The following is an 18,778-nucleotide window of genomic DNA, read 5'->3' on the forward strand; positions in this document are numbered from 1 at the left end:
ATTCGGCCCCTGCGTGGGGAACGGGAGATCTCAGGTTGCATGGCCACAGATTCTCAGGAGAGTTCTAAATTTCATTAAATTCACTGGCTCCACAACCAGATTTCCCACCTTCCTTAATTAAATGTGAAATGGTGGGAGAAGGAGTTGCTGTTATTGTTTCTGGAAGCCCCCAGAGCTTTGCTCTCAGCCCATGCTCCCAGCTCTGCCCATCAGTCGTTCCATCGGGAGGCACCTGTGGCCGGATGAGCCGAAAGGCGAGGCAGGATTGCAAAGCCAAGGGAGCTCTCCGCAGGCTTCCTCCTCCTCTGCCCTTGAGCGTGTCCCTGCCTGCCTCCATTTCCCCTGCAGCCTTTGTGTGCTGGAGCTCGACGATCGCCGGCCACGCCGCTGCCATTGCAAGGATCCGGGAATTGCACGGGCAGGGATGCACCTCCCCAGAACAGTCACTGCTGCGGGAATTCCCTTCTCCCGCCCCTCTCCAAGATCATCTAGGTCTCTTGCTCATTTGGGCTTTCTTTTGACACAAACACTGGTTTTTCCTGGGTTGCAAATGCCAGGGAGCAGGCAGGGATAGCCCTGCTACCAGCTGAGATCTTGAGGCACAGCTCTAACTCGCCAACAGAGACATCCCCGATTTGTGGATAACTCCCTTCCCTACAAGGAACTTTATCCACACCCTACTGCTTTTAAGACAAGAGAATTATGTTCTTCAGTAATTTAAAGTCTAAACCCTCTAGGTTTAAAAAGATCCCTGAAGAAATACCAACTATCTTTCAATCCCTTAATTCCTCGTTGTGATAATAAATCTTGTTCCTTTCCCATCAGAGAACAAGTAGACAGGGAAGAGTCACCTGAAAGCTGAAGTCTTACTGGGATCTTAAAATCAAACCAAGTTTTCCACGAGGTAAGAGAAATATCACCAACTTCCTCAGGGGATCCTGGGGATGAGGAGGTGGACCCCCGCCCTGTGGGTATCCTCCCTCTCATGTGGTCCAGCAAAAAGCTGCTGAGTCAGCTAAAGCTGAAAGCAAATTTAAACCAATTACATTTGTAAAATAAATGCAACAGGGTAACGGTGCTATTTACCTCCTCTTCCTTTAGCTCCAAGCAATCCATCCACAGGCAAGCCTATTGGTAAAAAATACCAATGGACACAGGAGGACTGACAGGAGTATCCTTTTTGTCCCCTAAAAGAGATTGATTCTTTTTTTCAGGTTTAATAAATTTCAGAGCGAGATGCATTCCCAAGGAAGGTCTATTAACCCAGGACCCTGCTATATAATTAAAACCCACAGGGTCTGAAGGTTTGGGGATCAACTTGGGAAAACTCCAGGGCCCTCTGGCATTCCTTAAAGACTTAGGATTTAATAAGCAGGCAGGCAGGGATGATGGACAGTGTCTGATTCTCTGTGCCTGGTGTTTACACCCACACTTGGCCTAAGGCTCAGCAAGCCATATTTTGAGGAGATCAATTTATTTCTGCACGGTGCAGGGCCATCGGAGGGTAGCTGTCCCTTGGGGAGCACAACAGAGATGGAGGAGGGAGTCAAAGGCAGCGGAATCCGACACGCCAGATGTTGGGAGAGCTTAGGAAAGGCCTGGTGCCGTTTGCAGCCTGTGCCTGCCTGGTGTTCTGTTTTCCTGCAGGGGTTTGGGGTCAAACATCCCCTGTGCATTGCCCACGAGAGCAGCCGAGTTCAGGACAGGCCGGGTGACCCAGGGCTGGGACATCACCCCTTCCTGTCTGCAGTGGTGCTCTCAGCAACACACAGGCAAAATGGGGGTGTCCAAACCCCGGAGCCAGGCCATGAAAACACAGGGCCCTTTGGTGATTGTGCGGTGTTTTCTCTCGGTGCACGACTAAGCAGCAGGCGGTGTACGGAATTAACATCACCCTCCCGAGGAAGGGGTAAAATCCTGCCCCGAATCAGGCCAAACTGCCTAGATCTGAAATACCAACATTCTAAGCTCTTAAAGTGCTGTTGTTGGGGGCCCTTGCTGCATTTTCTCTTTCTGCTGGACACCAGGAGGGGACTTCAGCGGAGACAGAACTCTGTAGGTATGGCTTTGGCTGCCTGCAGCTTTTGAATCCTGTTCTGCTGCCTTGCAGCATCTTTTGGGCTCTGCATCTGCTCCCTGAGATGTGGAGGCTGCTCGAGCATTCCCGGGACCCCTGGGAATTCTGAAAGCTGTAACTACGTAATTAGTAACCACAGAGGAGTGCAAAGCTAAGGCTCGGCTCTGCGGCTGCAGGACCTCGGTGGGATTCAGCCTCTAGAAGCTGCCTCCTGGATTTCCCCCGATCCCGCTGGCCGGGCGGGCAGGGGGAGCAGCCGGGGCGGGCGGGCGGTACCGGGGGCGGTGCCGGCCATCCCTCGCCATCCCCCGCCTTCCCTCGCCGTCCCCCGCCTTTCCCCGCCCGGAGCGGGAGGCGCTGGGAGCTGCTGCTGCGGGATTTGCCGGCGGTAAGGAGCGGGGTGGCTGCGGGGAAATGGCTCCTCTGAGCGCAGGAAAGCAGCTGAGGATCCCTCCAGAAAGCGCTTGGCAGCGCTGCTGTTCCCCGCTGAGAGGGAGCTCCAGCCCCGAGCCCCTTGAGCATCTCTTCCTGCATGGAGGCAGAACAACCCTTCATGTCCCCATGCATTCGCGTATCGCTGGATAAACTCGCTGCGGGCACACGAGCGGCTGTCCCTGCCCCGGAAAGGAGGCTCGGAGCTCTGTAGCAGCGCCGAGGGTCGGTGCCGAGCCCCGGGAGCTGCCGCTGCCCGCACGAACAGGATACGGGCGGGAGCCTTCCGGGGCGGTGCCATGCGCCCGGCCTCGGGGGGGCAGAGGGCAGCGCCGGGCCCGGGGGCCTCCTCCGCTCCCGGGGCCGAAGGGCTCCCTCGCCCCCGGTGGTGACGGGTCCTGGAGCCTCCCCATTCCCGGGGCCGAAGGGCTCCCTCGCCCCCGGTGGTGACGGGTCCTGGAGCCTCCCCATTCCCGGGGCCGAAGGGCTCCCTCGCCCCCGGTGGTGACGGGTTCGGCGGGATAAGGGCTGATGGGCTGGAAGGGCCAAAATACAGCAGATGGTTCACAAAGCGTAAGGTGGAGTTGTCACTGTGTTGCTAATATTAGGAAATGGATTTCCTTTAAAAAAAACGAAAAAAAAATTGCAGCCAACAAAACCCCCCCATGTTTTACTGGTAGTTTTTCTGCTTCATCACTCAGTGAGTTGTTTGAGAAAACAGCGGAGGAGGTGGTGGAAACAAAGGAGTTAAACAGTCCTCAGGGAGTGTGCTAAAAGCTGGAAAGCTTTCCGCGCTGGACGGCGCTGGTTTGCTCCTGTGATTAGCTCAGGGCCGGGGAGGGATTCCTGGAGAGCAGGTTCGCGCTCCCTTGCTGGAGCCTCCGGGGCAAAGTCCTCCCGCGGCCCCGCCGGGAGCTGAGCGTTTCGTGCCAGCGCTGCCGGGCCGAGGAGGCGGCAGGAGCCGGGTCCGTGTCACATCCCCCTGTCACATCCCCCTGTCACATCCCCCTGTCACATCCCCGTGTCACGTCCCCGTGTCACATCCCCGTGTCACATCCCCCTGTCACATCCCCGGCTCGCTGTCTCCGTCCAGGTGCAAGCTCAGCCGACCATGGCCACCCAGATGTTCGAGGGAAAGGGGCATGCGGCCGTCTACCAGAAATATAGGTTTGCACCGGGCAAAGAGCTGCAGCAGACCATCCTCTCCTACCTGCAGGAAAAGGTGAGCGGGGTACGGCCAGGCTGGAGGAAAAATCCAGGGAGTATTTAATTGTGGGTGGCCGTGTTTACCTTGCTGGGAGCGTCACCTTGGTCGGTGCCTCGGGGGAAGATAAAGCAGCGGGGTTTAAGGCCAGAAGGGGGCACGGAAGAGGCTTTCTACCGGTTCTGCCGTGCCAAGGCTGTTCCCGAGTGGGTGCTGGGAGAAGGAACGGGGTAAAAGAGCAGGAATTGGGTGGCTGCCCGCTGAGACACATCCACTGCTCCCCGCAGAAAGCAATCCCCGCGGAGCTGGCGGTGGACGTTGGCTGCGGCTCGGGACAAGGCACCCACTTCCTTGGGCAGCACTTCAAGAAGGTGGTGGGGACGGACATCAGCGAAGCGCAGGTCCAGGAGGCCAAGGCCACCCCCTGCCTGCCCAACATCTCCTACGTGTGAGTGTCAGCGCAGCACGCCCAGCCAAAGGCAGAATCCAGCTCCTCACGGGGAGGTGGTGGTTCATGAGTATGGCTCTTGTAAGAGCCAGCTGGCTCCAGGGGTTCCCTCGATGGAATGCCTGCTGTGAACAGGCAGTAACACTTCCAGGAGCCGCGGTCTGGCGTCCCAGACCCGTCAGGAAATGCCCGCTGAGCCCGTGTCCCCCCGCTCCGTCATTCCCACCTCACGCGCGGCTTTTCCCCGGCAGCGCGTGCCCCGCGGAGGAGCTGCCGTTCCAGGACGGCTCCGTGGACGTGCTGACGGCCTTCACGGCCGCGCACTGGTTTGATGTGCAGAAGTTCATGAGGGAGGCCCAGCGCGTGGTGAGGCCGGGCGGCTGCGTGGCCATCAGCACCTACACCGTGGACATGAGCCTGCGCTACGGGGACTGCTCCGAAAAGCTCACCAGAGTCTTCAGGGAGGTGAGCTGGTAAAACCTCGGGGCGGGGGAAGCGTGTAGCACCGGGATGCCGAGGGGAGGGGGTGGGATTGAGGGATCCTAATGCAGAATGGGCCAAAGGGATGGTAAGTGCAGGGTGGGATGAGGCTGAGGCAGGATTCAGAGACCTCCACACAGGGCTGGCTGGATCATGAGGAGAGGGATGTGAGGACTGATAGGGCAGGCTCTGGTGGGGGTCAGAAGGGTGCCAGGGCACATCTGGGAGCTGGTATTGTCCAGGAGACTCTTCCTGTTGCCCTGATCACAGCGAAAAGAATGGGAAGTAGAAACTGTTGGGAAGCAGTCCTCAAAGGGTGTTTTAATAATTGGATAAAAGGAGACTTTCCACTGTGAGTAAGAGCTGTGTAGGGAAGGCGGGAGCCTTGTTTCTATAAGAGGATCCTTGAATTCTTGACATTAAGCAAGATTTTGGTGTATTTTAATGCAATAGGTCTTAAAAAAAAAATATATATGAATGTATTAGATGCAAGCCCAAAGCAGAGTTAAGTGGCATCTGGGAATTTCAAGTGGTTTTGTGTTTGTTTTTAATACACTGTCCTTACAGTGCTGGGACAAGATTTTAGAATACTCCCACAATAGACTAAAATATGTCTTGGACGACTACAAAGAGATCTTTGAGGCCTTGCCGTTCCCAGACAAGAAGAGGTGAGCAGAACCACCTTTGACGGTGTCAGATATTTTATCCACCACCATGTCAGCCTGTTGTCTGTGTTCCCCTGCCTCTGGGATTTAATTTGCCAGTGCTCCTTTCTTGCCCGTGTCTCTTGCAGAGTCACTGATATCTATGACCAAATTCCCATGACTGTTGAGGGTGTTGTTGGTTACATGGAGTCTGCCTCTCCATATCAAACCTTTAAGAAGAAGGACCCTGAAGCTGCAACATCCCTCCTCCAAGAGACTGAAAAGAGGTGAGAAACCTGCTTGGGAAAACAAGCAGGATGTGGGGCACCTGTGCTATACAGCATGTGCAGAGGGAGGCTGTGCAGACCCCTTCAAAGCTGCAAGTGAGCGTGCAGGGATGTGCTCCCTCCTTTCCCCCAGGGCTGGACGCTTGTCAGGGGTTAAAGAGAAGATCCTCACATTTTAAGGATCTTAAAATGATCCGTGTAGCAGTAGGATGTGCTTGCACCAATGTATCCATGAAACCTCTGATGTGAGACTATCCCAAGTTTCCTTACCTTGATTTTAATTGGCAAAGGGTGTGAAAAATATTGGTGGTTGCACCTTCAGCCGTCTGTTTCAGCCCCCCCAAGGGCCTGCTGGGAAGGGGTGCCTGCTCATTTATTCACTGACCAGAACAAGCCTTGTGCAGCAACTGGAAGCATGTGCTGTGGGTGGAAGAGATCTGGAAGAGATCTGTCTCTGGTTGTGGGTGTTGCCCCACAGGAGGTGGGAGCTGTCTGGGCAGGGTGAGACCTTTCCTCTGCTTGTCCTTTTAGGATGCTGGAGACAATGGGAGTTTCCTCTCGTGAGACCCCCGTGGAGTTCTGGGTGAGGCACGTCTGTGTGCTGGGGTGCAAGGGGCGCTGAGAGAGCAAACCCTTCTCCTGATCTGATGCTGCAGTGGAAGGAGAAGGTGGATTGTTCCCTAGAGCCCTGCTTGTAACTGCTCTTACTCCTTGGGAATATTGGTGCTGACTTTGCTGATTGAAATGTTGGTCTCCTGTGGGAATCAGATGGGGTTTTATGCCCCTCAGGTTCCTGTCCCCCTGGGTCCTGCAGTCTGCCCAGTGCTGCTTCCTCGGCACTGGAAGCGTCCCATTGTGGACTGCTGGTTCAATAACACGTGGGGAAGAGAATCACAGGAACAGCTGAGAAACTCACTGCATTTCTTACACAATTAATAATATTAAAAATCACGCTGAGAAAGTGTTGCCTGTGTTTCCTGTTTTACACAGAGGCTGTGGAGCACCCACTGGTGTGGGAATAACTGTGCTGCATTGACGCTGAGTGTCCTGATGCCCTTAGTGCCCCTCTGCTCTGTGGGGAGGGTGGGTTTTGGGTAGAAAGGGCCGTTGACCCCTTTTCCTGCCCCGGCTGAGTGAGGAGCTGCGCAGTGTCTTCGAAGGCTGCTGGAAAGGGGCTGTTCTCACCCACACTGCGCCCCCGTCCCCTGTGCCTTGCTGGCTTGTGCAGCTATCAGCACCTGACCCGCCCCAGGAGTGCCTTGGCCCTAGTGAGGCCCTCAGAACAGCTCAGGAGCCTTTATGGGATCACTGCCGGAGGAGGTTTGTGCCCCATCACCACCCATGCCGCAAAGGGAAGATTAGAGGCTGCATTTTTTGGGAGGGGCAAGGGGAGACATGAGGGCTCAAAGCTGGGCATACCGTGGCACAGGTCACCTCTTGTTTGCCTTCTGGATATTTCAAGTCCAGACCCACCCTCTGCAGGGATCTTTCCCTTTCCTGTAATTCCTGTCCTTGGCAAGAAAGCTTCCCTGACACCAGGGGAAGGGCTGTGCCCTCGCTCTGTTCTGCCTCGGTGCATGGTTAAGAGAGGTGAAGTGCCACTTCTGCTCCTGGCCCCAGAGAGTGCAGCTGGAGGGGGCTGACAGGGGCTGCAGGTACTTCTGCTGAGGTCCTGGACTCTCAGCGTCCTCACTGAGCTCCCCTCAGCTTGCCCAGGGTGGGGAGTGAAGGCTTTGCCCCCACTTGGTTCCCCAGGAGCGTGATGGGGTCTCAGGAGGCCAGCTCTGGCATGGGAAGCCCATCAGGGACAGGAAGCTGCTCTCTGTGTCCACGGCCAGGCGCTGGAGCGGCAATACCGGATCAGGCCCCGCTGTCGCTGCCTGCGGGGCTGGTGCAGGTTGGCTTTGGGCCGGCAGCAGCTCTCAGCCTCCTCTGCTGGGTGAGCAGGAGGGGCCGCTCCTGCCCGGGATGGCACCGGGTGCCACCACTGCTGCCCATGGTGCCCATGGCCTGACTGGCTGCCCGGGCCGGCACAGCCCCGGCTCTGCTGGCAGGGCTTGTCCCTGTGAGGTGCATCCCTGCAGATGGTCCAGGCTGGGGAGGGCTCCCCTGGGAGGCCACATCCCTTGTCCCTACAGTGCTGGTAAAAAGGCTCCGGGGAAAAAGTGTTTATTTTTTTTTTCCTCGCTTTTAAACAAGTTGAAGTCTGCTCGCTAATTACATCTCTAATTTAATTTAAAAGCCCTTCCCTCCCTGCACCGGCATGCAGCGGGTGCCCAGCCATGATGTGACAGCGGGGATTGCATCACCACATACACGGCGGTGCAGCAGAGCAGCACCAGCCATTGCAGTGGCTGCTGCAGCTCACACGAGCTGGGAAGTGCCGAAGGGGATGGAGCGGGACTGGGGGTACTTTGGTGGCACTGACACCCTGGGCCGGCAGGGACAGGTCTGGGGATGGCTGATGAGCAGAGCCCACTCGATGCCCCCCGTCCTGGCACCATCAGACCATGGGCAGGGCTCCCACATGTCACCTGGGGGTTTATTTTTAAACCTGGCTTTTTTTGGGGCATGCTTTCTGTTGTTTCTATCTTCTCTACCCACACTTTAGTTGGTTCAGCAGGGGTCACTTCCTCCCAGACTAGCCCACTGGGCTCGTCCTTACCCACACTGGTGCCAGGGCTTGAGGCACACAGCTTTCCCAAGCTTGTGCCCTGCAGGAACCCATGAGTCACCGCAGAGCGATTGCCTCACCCAGTGCTGACGGCAGCCCTATCCACAGTCAGGTTTCACTTTTGTTCTCGCACCTGGAAATCCCACACCTGGAATTTCTCGGTCCAAGCAAGCTTGAGTGGTCCCAGGATGGATGAACCCAAGGAAGGAGCTCCACCATCACCATCTGTGCTGCTCTCCGGGCACACCACCATCGGCAGCTGGGACCGGAGCGACGATTGTGGCGGGTCCCCAGTGCCCCGTAGACTCTGTTGGGCACAGTGTGATGTCCCCAGCCCGTGCTGGCTTTGGGGAACTCTCCACTGCCAGGCCAGGAGCTGCTGCTGGCACGGTTTGGAGGAGCTGTGGGGAATGCAGCCAGGCTTTGCTGGCTGGGCCATGGTGGAGCGTGACGCTGCTGGGCAAGACGCACCAAAGCCCAGGAAGGCAACGCTCCATCCCATTAAGAAAAAGCCCTCGCTGCTGCTCAGCCAGGCCCCTGGGGGCTCAGCCACGGCTGGAGGTGGCACAAATACCTGAGCGAGGTTCCCAGACAGGTCCTCGTCCCTCCATCCCAGCCGCCGCGAGCGCCAGGGGCTGCGCTCATTGCCCAGCTTCGCCCCGCAGCTTTGGCTTTTCTTTGGTGCCTCTGAATTTCCTTCTGCACGTGTGAAGAGATGAGGTTTCACTTTACTTCTACAAACAGAAGTGACACGTGGGAGAGAAAAGCCACAGCGATGGGAAACAGGAGCCAAAGCTGTCCCACGAGGATGTGATGCTGCTCTGTGACCCGACGGGTGACCCGAAAGCATTTCGGCAGAGATCGGTGGGTGTGGGAGCGTGGTTGGTGGTGGGTCACCCCTTTCTCACTGGGAGCCACATTTATTTTACATCTGTCAGGATTTTCTGCTAAGGTGCCCTCTACTCCAGCTGAGCTAGCTTGGATGACAGAAGTGGACCTATTTATGCTGGTTTGCACTTGTATTTCACAGCTGTACTGATCATCAGTTCTGTTGTGTTGAAAAAGAATTAATCTCCTGTGGGTTTCTTTAATGGGACAGAAAGGAAAGACAGAGCCATTGTCCTGTCCACCAAAAGGGCAGAAAAGAGACCCCAGCCCACACCAAGGCTCAGGCTTTTCATTACTGACCTCCCCTGTGCTGCTGTGAGGGAGGCTGGCATGGGGGCCGGGGTGGCAGCCTGCTCCAGTGGCCACATCCATCACTGGAAAACCTGCGCCCACCACGCTCTGGGGCTCTAGCACCACATTTTGCTGTCTTGGCTCTTCTCCGAGCTGTCTCTGCATCCAGTTTGGATAAAGTGGAACAAGCCACTGTCCAGCCTGTGCTGCCCTCTCCCATTCTTCATCTCCACCGTGGTTTTCCAGGAAACATCTGAGCCCTCTGGCATGCTGCTGGAGCAAGAGGAGGGCTCAAGAATGGCTGGATGGACCCTGTGAGTCAACAGCTGGTCCTGCTCAACTTCTTTATTAACGATCTGGATGATGAGGGCCAGGGGACCCTTGCTGTACCACGCTCAGTGGTGACACCAAACTGGGAGAAGCGGATGCCCCAGCAGGGGATTGTGCCGCTGTCCACAGGGAACTCAACAAGCTGGAGAAGTGGGCTGGTGGGAACCTCTGAAGCTCAGCAAGGGGAAGGGAAAAGTCCTGCACCTGAGGAGGAACAGCCCCATGCACCAGGACTGGGGCTGCCTGCAGAGAAACAAACGGGGCAGAAAAGGACCTGGTGGGTAGCACGTTGAATATGAGCCAGGAAAGTGTCCTGGTGCGAAAGAAGGTGAATGGTATCCGGGGCTGCACTGGGAAGAGTGTTTCCAGAAGGCTGAGGAAGGGGATTCCTCCCCTCTCCTCAGTGCTGGTGAGGCCACCCTTGAAGTGCTGGTTCCAGTTTTGGGCTCCTCAGTGGGAGAGAGACATGGCAGGGACTGGAGGGAGTCCAATCAAGGTCATGAAGATGATGGGCAGGAATGTCTCTCCTATGAGGAAAGGCTGAGAGAAGAGGCTCAGGGGCTCCTGGTGGTGTGACAGCACAGCACAAGCTGAACTAGCAAAGTTCATGTGAACACAAAAAAACACAGAGAGGCTGCGAAGTATCCACTCCATCCTTGGAGATGCTCAAAACTGGTCACTGTCCTGGGCAGCACGTGCCAGGTGATCCTGCCAGAGCAAGGGTTGGACTGGATGATGTCCCAGCCCACCTCCACAACCACATCCATGCCACTCTGCTCACCCACAGGTGAACACATGGTTCCACAAGAAGTTCTCTCCTTTCCTGAGACTCTTTGAAATCAGCACTTTAGTTCCAAATATGAACATTAAAAATTGGATCCTCCTGGAGTGTTCTGTGGCCATCGTGCAAAGCCCTGCGAAGTGCATTTATGCCTTTTACTTTCTTACTGTGTTTGCTTCTTAGATCCAGGTATTGCCCTAATTTTTTATATTTAATGCTTGATGAACCAGCGCATGAGACTAAAAGCACAGGAGGTTCCCTGGAGAGAGGGACAGTTCCAGCAGTCAGCAGAGGGATGTCAACACACCCTATTTGTGTCTCCAGGCTGAACGGGGAGGAAGCCCCAGACAGCTCCAGTGGCTTGTAGGGTGGCAGTCCTGCTCATCTTCATCTTCCTCCACAACTCTGTGTCCCACCTGGAAAACTTCAGCTTGAAGTACTTCTGCTTTCACCTTTTTCCCTGCTCTGGTTGTGAGCCTTGTCCCTCTGGATAACACAGCCATAAAAGCTCATGCCTGCAGCCTGGACTGTGCCGTGCCCACTCCTGGCTGCTGCTGATGCCCCCTCCCTGCCACAGCCTTTCCCACAGGGAAACCGAGGCCTGAACTCCTGCTGCCGTGCAGGAAGCACCAAAACCCTCCTGTCCCTTGTGAACCCGTTGTCCCCAGGTGTCTCGTGCAGCTTTGAGCAGGGGTGGGGCTGGTGTCCCCCCACCTGCCAGCCACAGCGTGGCAGGAGCATCCCCCCAGCCCCAGCATCCCCGGCATCCCGGGCTGGGGCAGAGCAGGCGCACGGCTGGAGGCAGCAGGGCAGGTAACAGAGCGGAGATTCCCGGCATGCACCACTTTCATTTTCTTGTTTCCAGCTCTACCAGCCCTGGGTTTTCCTATGAATATGAAAGCACCGGGCAGGAATAAAAAGCTGGAGGTAGAGCAGCAAGGCAGCCACAGCGAGCACGGCGAAGCATCTCCCCGGGGCAGCCACCAGCTCAGCAGCTCTGAACAAGGCACCTGTGGCACCTGTCAGGCACCTCTGCATCTGAGATTTAGCAAACCCTGCCTCGAGTCCTCTGCTTCATCCTCTCCAGCATCTCCCACAGCAGCTTCCTCACCCCATCGCCGACGGTCAAGCTTTCGTTGCCGAAATGTTGCGCCTCAGTCTCACCCCGCTGCTCGTGCTGGTGCTGGGGGTCAGCCTGGGGGCTGCCTTTCCCCATGACACCCTGAGGAAGGGCTGCAGGCTGTCCAAGTACCAGAACATTGCTCAGGAGGAGCAGAAGGCTGTGGACAAGATGAGACAAGAGTTTGTGAGTACTACTGGCAACGGGGGGCTGTGGGCTGGCAGGGGACAAGGCGGAGGGGATGCTGAATTCGAGACCCGAGTGACGAGGTGCACGTTTTCTGTGGCACTTTGGGGATGAGGAAGACGTCTTCCAAGGGTGTTTGGGGACATGAAGGACGCTGGGCCAAATTTCATCCCGGTTGCAGACACCTCAAGGCTGGCCGGGGTCGTACAACATCGCCAGAAGTCGCCACGAGAGTTTTTCAGTCTCTCTCTTGGTTTATGCCCGCAGGTGAACGACCACAAATGCAACACCAGGCTCTTCCAGCGGAAATGGAACGCGGTAGACCTGCCGGTAAGAATGATGCGACGCTGTAGAAAGGGGGCACGCACCTCCTGCCAGCCGGTTCCTCCTCCACCCGCAGCCCCGGGCAGGTCTTCGAGACCCCCGTGCTACGGCCCCGGCGCTTCGGCTCCCTAACCGGGACTCTCCCGCCCGCAGATGTCGGACCGAGCGGTGCTGGTGGCGGCCGAGCTGAACCTCACCACCGCCATGCTGGAGCTCCCCGCCTCCCCCGGCTTCGCCGAGGCGCGCCGGCGGCCCCTGGACTTCTTCACCCAGGCCCGGGAGGACGTGCGCGGCTGTGTGAGTGCCTCCCCCCGAGCCGGGCCCCGGGCCGGCCCCGCGGCCGCGCTCCTCTCCTCACCCGGCCGCTGCTCTCTCCCCGCAGGTGGATCCCTCGCACCAGCCCTCGGGCAGGCTGAGGCACTGGCTGCACAGGCTGCAGGCGGCCGTGCGGACGGTAAGTGGGGCGGGCGGGCCGGGCGGCGGGCAGCGGCGCGGAGGGGCGCGGCGCTGAGCCCGCCCGTCTCCCCGCCGCAGGACAGCGCCGAGAGCGCGGCGTGCCTCCGGGCCACCACCGTCCTGCACGTCCTGCGGGTGCTGGACAACCTCCGCTGCGCTGCCCTCCAGGACAAGTGCTGAAGCGTCCCCGGCCCACGGCACCGCCCCGAGAGCCGGCAAGAACCCGCTGCGCCGCGCGTTACTTCCTATTGAACCTATTTAACCCTTTTCCTCGCTTATGCGAGCTGAGGAAAAAAAACTGTCCTTATTTATTTTTAAAGCCTTTTAAATTATTGCCTCGGGATAAGGCAAAGTAATGCCCTTCCTGAAAGAATGTGAATATGCGTAGGGTAGCTTTGTTGGTTTTTTTTTTTTTGTACTTAAAATGTTTGTAAGGAAATCTATTTTTCTACCTGCTATTTATTAAAGAGTATATTCTGCATACTTGCCTGTATAAATTATTTTTTCATGTGCTATTTAATACGAAAACTAAAGTAGTTAACTAAACTACCATAGACAGACAAGCCACCACCATGTGCTTTTACTGCGGTTTTCTGCAATACCACAGCACTACCACAGCACAGGTATCGCCTGCACATCCTTGCCAGGACATTGCCCAAAAGGAACCTCCTTGTGTTTCATCTGGGGACGGGGAGAGGAAAAAAACCCGGGATGTTGGGGTTTTGGGATAGATTCTGTCCCTTGGCCACGCCCCAGGCGCTACTCACCTGCTGCTGTCTAATGTCAGCGGCAGCACCCGGGGCAATGAAAACTCATCCAGAGCGAAACGCCCTTGGGCCAACACCTCCCTAGGGCGGGGAAAGCCCCAAGGCGTGTCTGGAATTCCCCGTGGAATCCGCGGTTCGGCTGCAGCGTGGCACGGCTCCTTCTCCCAAAAAGCCAGGCTGCAGGAAGGCTTTTCCGTGGGACCTGGGGCTCCCAGCAGGCAGATGCCATCAGCGCCTCCTTTGGGATGCCGCCTCCTTTGGGATCCCACCTCCTTTGGGATGCTGCCTCCATTGGGATCCCACCTCCTTTGGGATGCTGCCTCCATTGGGATCCCACCTCCTTTGGGATGCCGCCCTTTGGGATGCCGCCTCCTTTGGGATGCCGCCCTTTGGGATGCCGCCTCCTTTGGGATGCCGCCTCCTTTGGGATCCCACCTCCTTTGGGATGCTGCCTCCATTGGGATCCCACCTCCTTTGGGATGCCGCCTCCTTTGGGATCCCACCTCCTTTGGGATGCTGCCTCCATTGGGATCCCACCTCCTTTGGGATGCCGCCCTTTGGGATGCCGCCTCCTTTGGGATCCCGCCTCCTTTGGGATCCCGGCCTTGCTCCCCATTTCACCGCTCGCTTTTGAAGGCTTGCAAGAAATCCCTCTCTGGGACCTCCGTACAGCCAACACCTGTGGGAGGAGGATGTTTTTAGGACACTTCTGTCCAAAGCTGCTGTGCTGTTGTTAAAAATAACCCTATAATATTGGCTTTCACATTTACATATTAGCTTTTGCATGTTGTTATTGATTGTAAGTATTCAAATATAGCGCAATTTATAGCCCTTTTTAGCTGCTTGCTAATATGACATCATTTCTCATTCTAAGTATGCACTGTATAGCCCATGGAAGTAGTGGTGTGATTGATATATCAGTGTGTACACCATATACCTCATAGAAATAATGGTGTGACGAATGTATTGTGCTGTAGACCTTAGCCAAACATAAAATGTTAAAATGTTCTGTGTAACTGAGAGAACTGTATTAAGCAATTACGTCGTTTGCCACATCTTCTGACCGACCTCTCCAAGTGAGAATATAACAGCGACACAAACCGGAGCACCTGAGGAGAATTAGAGAAGAACTTGTTAACTCCTCGTTATCAGGGAAGTGTGAAACAACCGGATGGAGCCACAAGAAGGAATAAAATGTATAGACGTGACCTGCAAGGTGTTGTGCAGGTAAGCCAGAGTGGAAAACCAACCAACCAAAAAAAAAGTTCCTACATCATCAAAAGCTCCTAAGAATGCTTGAATAATGCATGAAACTTATGAATATGTATGTGCCTGAGTAAAGTATGTAGATAACACTGCGTTAATGTACCGGTGTGTGCATTGGCCAGAGGCAGGAACGCCCCAGCGCTGGACATTGTCCTTTTTTATTCCCTTATTAAACGTTTGAAAGATATTCTAAGAGTGCACTTTGGCTTTTCACACTGTTACCCAAACAGTAGATGGATCTGGAGAGAAAAGCCTAAGGAGGGAAGAAAGGGCTCTAAGCAGCAGTTCTGTGCTGGTTTAACTAGATTTCAGTGAGCTCAGTCCCAGTTTCTTTCTGGGGAAGGGTAGTGGTAGTTCATTCATTGCAGTGAATGTTTAGGGTGCAAACCTGGTGAGTTTTTCAGTATTCCAGTACTGAGTATTTCAGCGGCTGCCTGCCAAACTTCCCTTGTGTCGGGTCTCCAGCTTTGCCTTAGCACACCTTCTCACCTGGATGCTGCTTTAATGGCTAAGTTTTGGTTCCCTTACTTAGTGTAAGCTGCCAAACGGAGGAACTCGAGTTTATGCACCTATTTTGTAGATGGGAGGGCTGATTTAACAGACCTGTGAAAATTTCTGAAGTTTTTGGGCAGTCTAGTTACGATACCCAAGTATTCACCCTCCATTACTAAGGAGCGCTCTTATGATCATTTTTTACACACGTTCAGTTTGATGGACTTGTGTTTTTATATGCTTGATATTTCATTTGATTGACTATTGACTATTAATGTTATTGGCATATAGATTGACTATTCCATCTGATTTGCTCGTCTTCCAGTCTAGTCTGCTGCTGGAATGTACAAATAGTTGATTAATTTAAGCAGGCACCAAGGCAAATGCTGCAGCCTGGTTAAGCTCTGCTCCTGCAATCACCCTTACAATTGCTGGTTTTTCTTCCTCTTGGTGTGTTGCTATTTGCCACAGCCTCAGCGTAATTTATACTGTGGCTGAATCACGCCCCTTCCCACAGCAGTGCCAGGAGACAGTAAAAGAACGGAATTTATTGGAAACGGTTTGCCAAGGAGGTGGTGGGCTCACCATCCCTGGAGGTTGTTATAAATGAAGTTCTATATGTCTAATTTAATAGCCAACAAGGTTGAATTTAGCAGCAATTTTATTTGAGCAGCATTTTATAATCAAGCATATACAAAAAAATTCGCAGTGATTAATTTAATATAATTAAGGTTTAGATAAAGCATAAGCAAAAACGACCGGGGTACAGAGGGGGCTTCTCACCCTACCTCACATGCAAAACAAAGTAATCTGACCTAAAACTATAAACTGTATGCTGATGCATATTCATTAACATTTCCCGTAAATCTCCTCCTATTTTCAATTCTTGAACTCTGTGTCACTACACTGAATAGTGCATGCTCCACTTGTTGTTAGGGCGTCTTTTTCAGATGAAGGCTCATCTTCTTCCTCGCGTCCTCTAAATAACCTTACAGGCAGCACGTGCGCTCTAAGTTTTGTGTTATAGAACTAAGCATTATGTTCCAAAAAATAATTCTTGCATTTCATAGATCAAACCATCACCCAAACTCCTTGCCTTGGAATAGTCCTAATTTTGTCCATCCCAAGTCCAGTTCTATCTTAGGACATCCTGTATCCTATTAAGAGGAATGAGATTTGTCTTTACAAACAAGCCCTGAGTCTGCTAGTAGATAAAACTAGCACTGAGAGAGAAGAGAAACAATGGGAAGGATTCTACTGATTGATGAATGGAAAAGCAGATACTTGCCTTTACAAACAAACCATAAGTTTGTTTGTAAATGAAATTGAATATTGAAAGATGAAAGCAACAATGGGGAAAACCCATAAATGCCAGAAAAATTAAAAATTAGCAGGAGGTTATACATTAAAAGGGGAATCTTAGGTCTTAGGCATTTCGGGTAGTCTGTACCTCTCAAGTACCTCAGCCAATGGGGAAAGAGAGAGGGAAATGTGGCTGGGAAATTGGGATAAAAAGGAGGCTGCGTCCTCCGAAAAAACTGAGAGACCCCAGGGGAAATGCCCCATGGCACTTTATTCGAATAAAGTAAAAGGACTCCTCTGTTTCCTTTTTGGACGTAAACCTCTGGTGTTCATGGATTAATTTTCCTAACACTATAACATCTGCAAAGGCCCATCTCCCTGCCTTGGAGCAGTGCCAACTTTGGCCAATCCAGCTTTTAAGCTCTTGCTTATCTCAAACTGCATCCTGCATCTTATTTTTCACATGTAACATCTGCCAAGGGGCCCATCTGCTTTGTGACACTAATCACATATACTTTTTCCTTTATTACTTTATAACAAATATTTTCTAAAAGATTGATATAGTTACAATTAGCGTGAATCATTTTCATTTATTACAAGGTGTTTTAAGGAACGACTGGACGCGGCACTCGGTGCTGCGGTCCGGGTGACACAGTGAAGATCCATCAAAGGTTGGCCTCGGTGATCTCAGAGGTCTTTCCCAGCCGAAATGATTCTGCAATTCCGTTTACAAAAGGTGAGAAAATTCGGCCTGGGGACAAATAACGCCAACGACATCACCTCCCGTCAGGCGCTGCAGCACCCCGCTGGCGCTGAGGGAGCGCCCCAACATGGCGACGCCACCTGAGGGGGCCCCTCGGCGGCAGCCCCAACATGGCGCCGCCCTCCCGGCGGGAAACGGCCTCCCCACCGCCCCCGCCAAACTCTCGCGAGATTCCGGCGGGGGCGCATCCCGGCCCCACCTGGGCTCTCGCGAGATCTCCGCTGCGGGAGGAGGAAGAGGAGGAAAAGGAGGTAAAAGGAGGAAGGCGAAGAAGGCGAAGGAAGGAGGAGCCGCCACCGCCGCTCCCCCCCGGGCCGGCGCTGGGGATGGTGTTGGCCGCGGCAGCCGGGCCCTGACGCCGCGCTCAGGTACGTGCGGGGTGTCCCCGTTCGCTCAGCCCCCGGCTCGGGCCTGGCCGCTCCCGCTGCCCCCACATCTGCCGGCCCTCCAGGCCTCGGCTCCCGCCGGGACCCAGGCCCCGCTCCCCCGCGGTCTCCGTGCCTTGCCCGGGGGCTTCCCTGGCTCCCGGGGGAGCTGGAGAAGCCTCTGACTCTTGCTCCCTTCCTTAGAAATAAGACCAGCACCTTTCCCTTCCTCCTCTGTCTTCTCGGTAAAGCTTTATCTGCGGTTTGTGGGTGCTTTCTTGCTATGTTTCATTAGAATTCGGGATACAGCCGAAGCGAATGATTTTTTTTCCAGGCTGGTCACGCTGCTTTTGGGTTTCTTGGTTGTCTAGGACAAGTTGTAAAGGTATTTAGGCATTTAGTGCCCATAGAAATTGAATTTATTTGGAATCAGCGCCTAAATTATTGGTGGTATAATTGAGGGGAGAGCTGTTCTGCACTTTACGTGTTTGTTTGTTTGTATTCTTGTAATTTATGACCGCGTTCATGACTTTTCAGACCAGCCTCCCCCTCCCCTCTTTTAGCAGCTGTTGTCTTTTCCTTCTCCGGGGAAAAATGGACTGTTTTGTTCTGCTTGTTCTTTCTTTCTCCGGGGCAAAACCTACAGTTGTTTCAGTTGAGCCAGTTGGAATTTACATTTACCCTGAGCTGTACTTTTGTTTCTAAACATACGTCTCGAAGCTGACACACACATTACTTGTCAGCGTCAGGGAGCTTGACCTTCGTGTAGATCTCGCCAGAGTTTCCTATCGTTAGGGACTGTTGTCAAATGTGTTATTTCCGTGTTTTTTTTTTTTTTTTTTTTTTTTAAGCTTTGCTGCTCACTTGTCTGTTAAACTCTTCTCAACCTGCAAGGAAAGATTATATCCTGGCTTTTTGCATTTTTCCCCCTTTATTTGGGTGTATTAATTCATATGACTTCAAGAATATGCGCTTCTCCTGCCATTTGAGCTGCTGGGGGCCTGAAGGGTTTAGCTTTTGTCAGCATTGTGTTGGTTTCAGCCAAAATATTAAAGAGGGAGGAGTCGCCTTCAGCTGGGAGTAGGGTCAAAACATATTAAGCCGTGACAGGTTGGATGTTTTGGCTTCATGACTTTGGCATTCCAACCAGCTTTTACTGTAATTAGTTTATCGGTGCGGTTATTTTCTAGAGCGGATGGCT

The 18,778-nt window shown here is 53.9% G+C and overlaps 3 protein-coding genes across 7 annotated transcripts in view; all 3 read left to right on the top strand.

Moving 5' to 3' along the window:
- The first annotated feature begins 2,402 nt into the window (after window positions 1-2,402).
- On the top strand, window positions 2,403-6,533 carry LOC120755410 (putative methyltransferase DDB_G0268948). Of its 4 annotated transcripts, none has more exons than XM_040070275.1 (7): window positions 2,403-2,465; window positions 3,603-3,731; window positions 4,001-4,161; window positions 4,413-4,626; window positions 5,209-5,309; window positions 5,435-5,572; window positions 6,104-6,533. In XM_040070275.1, the coding sequence occupies exons 2-7, from the start codon at window positions 3,621-3,623 to the stop codon at window positions 6,192-6,194; spliced, it is 816 nt and encodes a 271-aa protein (XP_039926209.1). In that variant the 5' UTR covers window positions 2,403-2,465; window positions 3,603-3,620; the 3' UTR covers window positions 6,195-6,533. The 4 variants fall into 4 exon arrangements, with proteins under 4 accessions (XP_039926209.1, XP_039926208.1, XP_039926210.1 ...); XM_040070274.2 differs by lacking the exon at window positions 2,403-2,465 and adding an exon at window positions 2,868-3,082; XM_040070276.2 differs by lacking the exon at window positions 2,403-2,465 and adding an exon at window positions 2,871-3,087.
- A 5,147-nt stretch (window positions 6,534-11,680) lies between these two features.
- Window positions 11,681-12,802, top strand: LOC120755473 (interferon lambda-3-like). The gene is made up of 5 exons (XM_058421407.1): window positions 11,681-11,842; window positions 12,110-12,172; window positions 12,320-12,469; window positions 12,549-12,611; window positions 12,701-12,802. The coding sequence occupies exons 1-5, from the start codon at window positions 11,681-11,683 to the stop codon at window positions 12,800-12,802; spliced, it is 540 nt and encodes a 179-aa protein (XP_058277390.1).
- Window positions 12,803-17,443: 4,641 nt separating this feature from the next.
- Window positions 17,444-18,778, top strand: part of UBE2F (ubiquitin conjugating enzyme E2 F (putative)) — a 54,765-nt gene continuing 53,430 nt past the window's right edge. For both annotated transcript variants that reach the window (XM_040069526.2, XM_040069527.2), the window contains exon 1: window positions 17,444-17,580. The gene's annotated coding sequence lies outside the window, so the exon portion shown is untranslated. The remainder of the gene's footprint in view (window positions 17,581-18,778) is intronic.

The sequence above is a fragment of the Hirundo rustica genome, chromosome 7 (genome assembly GCF_015227805.2).
Source record: "Hirundo rustica isolate bHirRus1 chromosome 7, bHirRus1.pri.v3, whole genome shotgun sequence".
Classification (NCBI taxonomy): Eukaryota; Metazoa; Chordata; class Aves; order Passeriformes; family Hirundinidae; genus Hirundo; species Hirundo rustica.

Excerpts from the sequence above, each read along its gene's own strand:
- LOC120755473 (XM_058421407.1), top strand. The coding sequence starts at position 11,681 with ATGTTGCGCCTCAGTCTCACCCCGCTGCTCGTGCTGGTGCTGGGGGTC. Across the intron at positions 12,173-12,319 it reads GGAACGCGGTAGACCTGCCG|ATGTCGGACCGAGCGGTGCT; the intron begins GTAAGAATGATG and ends TCCCGCCCGCAG. Across the intron at positions 12,612-12,700 it reads TGCACAGGCTGCAGGCGGCC|GACAGCGCCGAGAGCGCGGC; the intron begins GTGCGGACGGTA and ends TCCCCGCCGCAG.
- LOC120755410 (XM_040070274.2), top strand. The coding sequence starts at position 3,041 with ATGGGCTGGAAGGGCCAAAATACAGCAGATGGTTCACAAAGC. Across the intron at positions 4,162-4,412 it reads CTGCCCAACATCTCCTACGT|CGCGTGCCCCGCGGAGGAGC; the intron begins GTGAGTGTCAGC and ends TTTCCCCGGCAG. Across the intron at positions 5,573-6,103 it reads CTCCAAGAGACTGAAAAGAG|GATGCTGGAGACAATGGGAG; the intron begins GTGAGAAACCTG and ends TTGTCCTTTTAG.